The sequence below is a fragment of the Microsporum canis genome, genomic scaffold (genome assembly GCF_000151145.1).
Source record: "Microsporum canis CBS 113480 supercont1.4 genomic scaffold, whole genome shotgun sequence".
Taxonomy (NCBI): domain Eukaryota; kingdom Fungi; phylum Ascomycota; class Eurotiomycetes; order Onygenales; family Arthrodermataceae; genus Microsporum; species Microsporum canis.
The window spans coordinates 1,142,508-1,149,455 of record NW_003299166.1 but is presented as its reverse complement, the minus strand read 5'-3'; the positions used below and the strand labels follow the sequence as shown (position 1 = coordinate 1,149,455).

The 6,948-nt window shown below is 44.5% G+C and overlaps 5 protein-coding genes across 5 annotated transcripts; 3 read left to right on the top strand and 2 right to left on the bottom strand.

Annotated features, from left to right (window-relative positions):
• Positions 1 to 1,136: 1,136 nt before the first annotated feature.
• On the top strand, positions 1,137 to 2,001 carry MCYG_04429 (uncharacterized protein; the record flags this gene model as incomplete). The annotated part of the gene is made up of 4 exons (XM_002846646.1): positions 1,137 to 1,272; positions 1,544 to 1,589; positions 1,789 to 1,804; positions 1,834 to 2,001. The coding sequence occupies 4 exons, from the start codon at positions 1,137 to 1,139 to the stop codon at positions 1,999 to 2,001; spliced, it is 366 nt and encodes a 121-aa protein (XP_002846692.1).
• A 398-nt stretch (positions 2,002 to 2,399) lies between these two features.
• On the top strand, positions 2,400 to 2,876 carry MCYG_04428 (uncharacterized protein; the record flags this gene model as incomplete). Its single annotated transcript, XM_002846645.1, has 4 exons — positions 2,400 to 2,465; positions 2,514 to 2,599; positions 2,662 to 2,703; positions 2,765 to 2,876. 4 exons carry the CDS (start codon positions 2,400 to 2,402, stop codon positions 2,874 to 2,876), a joined length of 306 nt encoding a protein of 101 aa, XP_002846691.1.
• Positions 2,877 to 3,470: 594 nt separating this feature from the next.
• On the bottom strand, positions 3,471 to 3,953 carry MCYG_04427 (conserved hypothetical protein; the record flags this gene model as incomplete). Its single annotated transcript, XM_002846644.1, has 1 exon — positions 3,471 to 3,953. The coding sequence occupies one exon, from the start codon at positions 3,951 to 3,953 to the stop codon at positions 3,471 to 3,473; it is 483 nt and encodes a 160-aa protein (XP_002846690.1).
• Positions 3,954 to 4,354: 401 nt separating this feature from the next.
• Positions 4,355 to 5,407, top strand: MCYG_04426 (conserved hypothetical protein; the record flags this gene model as incomplete). Its single annotated transcript, XM_002846643.1, has 1 exon — positions 4,355 to 5,407. One exon carries the CDS (start codon positions 4,355 to 4,357, stop codon positions 5,405 to 5,407), a length of 1,053 nt encoding a protein of 350 aa, XP_002846689.1.
• A 70-nt stretch (positions 5,408 to 5,477) lies between these two features.
• Positions 5,478 to 6,692, bottom strand: MCYG_04425 (uncharacterized protein; the record flags this gene model as incomplete). The annotated part of the gene is made up of 1 exon (XM_002846642.1): positions 5,478 to 6,692. The coding sequence occupies one exon, from the start codon at positions 6,690 to 6,692 to the stop codon at positions 5,478 to 5,480; it is 1,215 nt and encodes a 404-aa protein (XP_002846688.1).
• Between the last annotated feature and the right edge of the window lie 256 nt (positions 6,693 to 6,948).

The following is a 6,948-nucleotide window of genomic DNA, read 5'->3' as shown; positions in this document are numbered from 1 at the left end:
GGAAAGTTTATTATATAATATGCTTATTAGCAACGAAGCTTTTATTGGTTGATTTCCTCTGTTGAAAACCATTCACCAATTAAAATTATTGATAATACCATTTAGATGGCCAATGAAAAATGAATTACTCGAGAAGATGGCAAGTAATTCGGCCAAAAAGGCGAAGCCCAAACCAATTGGTGGCAGCGAGACTGGGTTATATTTGACATAATGTTTGATGTTGCAGCAGTTATTATTTGGAAAGTGATTATCTGAACATGTTCTCCGTATATTCATCGATAATGATCAGGATGCCTCTCTGAAGGATGGTAGCAAACTTGTCCACCCGAAATGGGGCCTTTAGTACCCCATGTACTGAGGGGGATTGATAGCACGGAAAGCCATGCGAGAAGACTGGGTACAGTTATCATATATGAGGAGATGCCTATGAGTATTTACTGACATATTTTGAGCGCAAGCAGAGTTGACGATCATGGGAAAACAATAACGAAGATATAGCCAACTAATGTGGGCGCTACCACCAAGCAAGATTTCTCATAACTAATTAGGCTGAAAAAGCCGACAATCATCCCTAGTCAACAGGGCTAATATTCCTTTCCGGAGAAACTGGAGATGAAGGCACGAGCAGGACCGCAACAGTACTGATCAGGTATGGACAACTACCAGGTCTCATGAACTGCAATGTCAGGCCACCTTGAAGTATACCTGCTCTATCCTATCACCTGGACATTTACGGCTAAGAAAGGATGCTCGGAAATTTGTTTATAACCAGGCCTTCAACGACACATAAAGACCCTGCGAGGCTCCCTATATATGGCAATATATTGATGTGTTTGTTGTCTTCTGGCTGCAATAATGCTTGCTTTTTATTACCTGGAGGTTGGAATTTCTGTCGCATCTGGGGTCAAGACCAGGGACATGCAGATGTGCAGTCGCTGTGTACTAAACTCTGAGGGCGGTTCTGTTCAATCTAGGGCCCAGGGAAGGGATATCAGCTACCCGAACACTCCGTCTAGTTGTTAATCCTATTGCTGGCATATTCGGCATACTGCAGATATACAAGGAGTGAATCCCTTCAGCCCCCAATTGCATGTCAACTACCGCAAGCATGTAGTTCTAGGTCATGCGGGGGAAACATGCATATACTGAGTATTAATGCTTTTCTTGAGCTGGAAATATGCAGAGTCAGCGGCACGGACGCAGAAGCTAAATCCGACTGGATCATGGAGTCCCGCAGCTGTCTCGCAAGGAGATCTCCCGGCTTGAACCATGGTTGCAGACCAGAAAACCGGGAGATGGGGTAGAATCAGGGGCCTATTGGAGTGCCACGTTGTGCATCTCACTAGACAGGGATTATTCCGGCTGCATAGCTACATCTTGGTCAATTAATTGACCTTCTCGGGGAATTTCACAACATTCGTGACGTTAGAAGAAAGGAATACCCAGATATATTAGAGCTATGACTTCAGCTTGCGGAGATACGAATGCCTGCCTGCTTTAGCAATCAACAAGAGATACATGGTATCTTATGGAACTTTTGTAGTTAGTTTTGTCGACCCCGAGTACATGCCGGCTTGGCTAGGAAGATGGTATGTTTCTCCCCGCTGACCAGCACCTTAGCCCTGCTTATACATATATCCATACTGCATATCACTGTGGAGATCTATGGATCAATGCTACTATATTTGCGTTTGGGCCACTTTTTCAGCACGGAAGATCGCCAGCTCTTCCTGCTTAACTTCTTGTCAACTTCAACCTCAGCTACAAATTAATATATCTCAACTACAGGTATCCCTTGGCAATAGTAAGGACCGCTGTCTATATAATGACCAGGCAACATTCCGTGGAATGTCTCGGGGCGGTAATATTGGTCCACGACTTCTCAGACTTGTTGACGGTAAAACCCCCGGCTCGGGCCGTCCCGTCTATCATAAAGGAACACACAATATCAATGACCAGAAGGACATAATTATTGCAGAATGCAACGATACCTTCTCGTGATTTGAATACGGCAATTGAGATATCCACTACTACTTATGCATGCGTCATTTACTTTAGGAATTGAGCGGGATGCAACCTGCCCAAGGATCCTGATATCCAAGCATTTGAACAATACGCCGGGTAAAACCCCTTGCTTTACTTTGAGACCCTGGTGTACATTCTATTTTTATGCTGCAAGTTTACGTTTTCTTTACATAAACATCTCAAGATGTTTCCAGGCCCAGTCAACAGGAGCAAGGGGCCAGTGTAGTTACGCTTATAGTTGAGTTGCGGAATCGGGTATATATATCTGGATCATTCGCTCTCACGGCAAGAATAATCTCTCAAACTTCCTCAGCCAGCTCAAAATCTAACCCTTACCTTCAAGTATCAATCTCAAACCTCCTCTCACAGGCAATATGCAGTTCTTCACTACCCTTCTTCTCTTGGTGCCATTCGTCCTTGCTGCACCTGGCGATGACCTCGTGAGTTCTCTAGAACATTTTCAACATTTACTGTCTAACGAAGGATAGGGAACTCGTCACACTGATTTCAGATGCTCGTCTTCATCTACCCTTCATCTAATTGAGGGTGAATGTACCACCCCTACCGGCGCACTGTATGTTCTGTCTGAATAGTATCTTGGCGTACTACGCCGATGCATCTACTAAAAATTAATAGATCCATTAACTTCCTCAAGGATACTGTCTGTGACCTACACCTGTAAGCTTCTATCTAAAACCCAGGGAAGCAACAGCAAGCTTAAAATCTAACGAATTTGTAGGACCTCCGACTGCTCTGATTCTCCAGACCACAGGACATTGCTCAAGGGATGCCGTAACTTGATGCCAGGTGATGAGAAATACATGGCCCTCAAGTGTGCTGCTAAGGCATAAAGTAATATTGGGGATCTTCTCGGGCGGTTGGATTGTTGGCCTAGCAATGTTCTGAAGTTTTTACCTTGATCTCTATAGTATCTAGACACCACGTTCATGATGCAGAGCTAGCAGGTGTCTTTAATAGTCAAATTAAAGGCCATTTAAATAGAGATATATTCAGTATCGGCGTAGAGAGTTAAGTGTATAACATTCTATCACGCTGTCTTAGTTAAATAATAGGGCAAATTATCCAACACATCTTTGTCATGGCATAGAACAATCTCCTTTTTGTGGAGCATCACCTATATAACATATACGGAGGTCTGGTTATGTGGTTCCTAGAATTTGGAGGGCCTCTGGTGAGGACCCTTGGACTGATGAGAAAGTGCACATTACCTGAAAGATAAAAGACTTACTAACGGGAAGAGCCCGGATTTGTACGGCAGCATTGTTAAAGAGAGACTCTCACCAGTCTTTTTTTTGCATTCTGACATCAGAAGAATATCCTAGTTCCTAGACCTAAGAAAGCCACCTTATATAATGTGGTTATATCATGGCACGCATGGAACCACGAAATCTGTCTTTAGTTCTTTATAGCGACCCGCACACCAATTATCTCAGAGGTGCGCCTTGCTCAAGGACACCGGCTTGAAACAAAGCAGGAATCGCCTTATTCTCAATCCACTCAGTGCATTTGAAGTACCTTGGACGCGGCTCACCCGGAGCATAAAATGACCCGTCGGGTTTGAACTGTTCATAGCGCATGGTCTGGGGATTGAACCGCTTCTGAGAATGGGGCGCTGGTATAGATAAACACACACGGTCAACTTCGGCTGGATGTCTGGATTTGGAGACCAGCCCAAGAAATTCTTTTTTATGGAAGGTCTCTAAGGCTTCGGGGCGTTCATCTCGTCTGCATTGGTATGTCATTCCTGCTGTGATGTCACCAGTGACATGATGGGTATAGCCGTCGCCGTTGTCGTCAGTCACGATGAAGAGAACTATATGATATCTTGTCTCTGTCTCTTCGGGGTCCTGCATCGCAAGCATATGTTTGACCTTGTAGACCTCGTAGTGGGTGGATGAAGATGTCATCGTGGATTCTGCTCTGCAACGACCCAGAGGTTGATGCCTACAAACAGATTATTAATATTTTATCTCGTCCTTCCGTAAGGCATCACGTTATGTGAATCTAAAGCCGACCAATCAAATGAGATTAAATACTGCCCTTTTCTTATATCATCACGTGACTAGTATAATTAACAGTCAACCATCCTCGGCGGTAATGTTTTTCATTCTTTACACCCTTTTTATATGTTGTTTTATAAGAACTGCTATGTATAGGTATAACTTCTTATACATGCTCGATTTACTCATATCTACGAATCTACCTCTCTTGTGGAAAGAAACGTGAGCATGAAACAGAAAATTTGACATTACTCCCGCCGGCGGATCCACCACGAACCAATACCACCCATATTTCTCTATAACATAGAATGAGTCTACTAGACTTGCCTTCAGAAATTCTTTTATGGGTGCTAGAGTGTCTAGGTGCATCCTTCTTTCGAGATGACATCGGCCGTTTAACTGTCTGCAAGCGATGGTACGGAGTTGCACACCACATTTTCTATGCCGATATCGAACTGCAGGCTGGAACTCTTTCGAAACTCTTCGCCCATCCAAGCCTACCTACGAGAGCCCATCTTTTTAAACATAGCCTGAAAATACTTACGGTCGAGCTGCGTGGGTTCATGGACTGGAACCGCGTTTGCATTCAAGATTTGGATGATGGCAATATCCAGCCCTACATCGACTCATGGACAAGCAGTATAAATAATAATCTGTCTAAGCTCGCAGCGTATATCCATGAAGGCAAAGTGCTTCGAACGCTTCGATTTACAGCGTGGAGCGAATTTACCCCTATATTTCCAACGCTTCCACGCCGAGACTATCTATACTTTGATACTATCTTCAACTTTCTCTCTCTCGATAGTCTGACTGTCTTGGAATTAGATACCTGTGGTAGCCATTTTATTCATTATGGAGTCTCGCAGTCACAGTCTGGACGCCAAAGGCACATTTGCCAACATATTGCCGCGCTTCTTCCACAGTTACATTGTCTCCGTTTGCGCCTGCGTGAAATATGCCCCCTTGCTCTTCAGCCCCAGGGCGAGGACACTCCATATTTAAAATCAGTTATAGTGAATCTCAGCCTATCAAATGAACCATCGGATATCACGTCAGCATCTTATAGCAGGCGTTGTGGCTCGTCTGAAAGGCCTGGATTTCTACAGCTACGGTCTGATATGGAAGATCAAGCAACTCGCCTGGCAGGGCACATGTCCTATCCAGTAATAGTAAGAGTTCTATTCCATCCTCATAACGGCTGCTCTTCTCTAGGCTGGAAACAACAGTACCTTGATGTTTTGACTGGAAAGCGTGCGATGCTGGAGCCTTCTATACCATGGGACGAGGATGGCGAGACCGAACCTGAAGATTCAGGGGAGGAATCAGACACTTATGGCACTTCGCCAGGTTCTGATAGTTAATGCACTCTATTTTCAAGTAATACTATGCTAAGCTGTAGGGAAAGTAGTTGCTACATCTAGGCGAACTGCTTTAATCCAGGCGTTTCATACCGTATATTCTCTTCAACTGGTCCCAAGAAATCTCTTCTCCAAACATAAGCTTACAGGCCCGCTTTGCAAACCATAGAGCCTGGCGGGAATTGCTAAACTGGCATAGGTATGCAATTTCGGCTCTGGGAGACTCCATATAGTCTGACAACGAAGTTAAATTCCGGGAATGATTTGCATTCGTCTCCAGTTCCTTCAAGCTCTGGATAACGAGGGTTTTGAACTCGATAATGGACCTATTCTCCTCGTCAGAAAGGCCTGGAAACGCGATAAACTCCGGGCAAAGTGCCAGGCGTTCTAGGGGCATTGTTTGAGCGTGGCTCCAGTCTAAAACCCCAGTCAAGTTGAATTCTTCATCAAAGAGGAGGTTTCCATAGTGTAGGTCTAGATGACAGAGAGGGAATGGACCGTTTATTCTATTGTTAATATACGTATGATCGGTAGCCAGCTTGAGAACCCAGCAAGCTGTAAGCCAGTCTGAATCGCCGGGGTGAGCCGTAATAATCCTCTCATTCTCCTTCAACCTGTCCTTGTAAAAATATTCCAGCGAGGTTTGCGGTAGTCTTGCTCCGGGATTTATTGGGACAACTTCATATTCCGTGCCGGCATCCCTACGGGGCATAACTGGCCCAATTGAGTCAAATGATATCTTCTGGAACTCAAAGAACACGTTTGCTAACTGGCGAGCAATTTTTGGAAGACAGTGTGGCGGAGCTGATTTTGCAATAGGCCCGTCACAAGTTTGACCCGGAAGGCACTGTGCCAGAATGTAGGGGTATCCACACGGATTGTTCTCGGAAATATCATAATCGAAAATCTCCGGGGCGGGAATCGGTGTGCGGCTTCGAACAAGGCGCATTGTTGCAACCTCACTCAACATAACATCCTGACAGAAACCCGTCGCGCTGGCCCGACGGTACTGGATACGTGCAACCCAATACACTGAATCGGAAAAGGCGACTTCGAGAACTATATTGTTGAAGCCGCAGGCGAATCGAGTAGTATCGATAGTGCAGGTAATATCAGCAGGCAAGATTTCAGCTTTTGCACGGAGTAGGATTGCTCGGGATTTAAGATATTCGAAGTCTGCAGAAGCAAGGACCTTTTGCATCTGCTTGTACCCTTCGGAATCCTGATCAAGGCCACGAAAACCAGTCCATTTGTAGCTTGGACGTAATATAGATCGAGATGCTGACATTGTGGTGGTAGTGGTTAATGTAAAGATAGAGATAGTGACTGTTGGTAGTATTAAGGGTATTGCTTCATGCCTAGAGACAATAGAAAACTATGTAAAGTTCATATAATATGTAACTAGTTAGCAAACTGATAAAAAGGATTTTCGGGAAGGTTGAGATTGCCACTTAATGAGGCTTAAAATTTAGGCAGCAACTCTAACTTAACTTGGCTTGCATACGCGACTAACTGACCAATAGTTAACTAACTAGTAGTCAAAG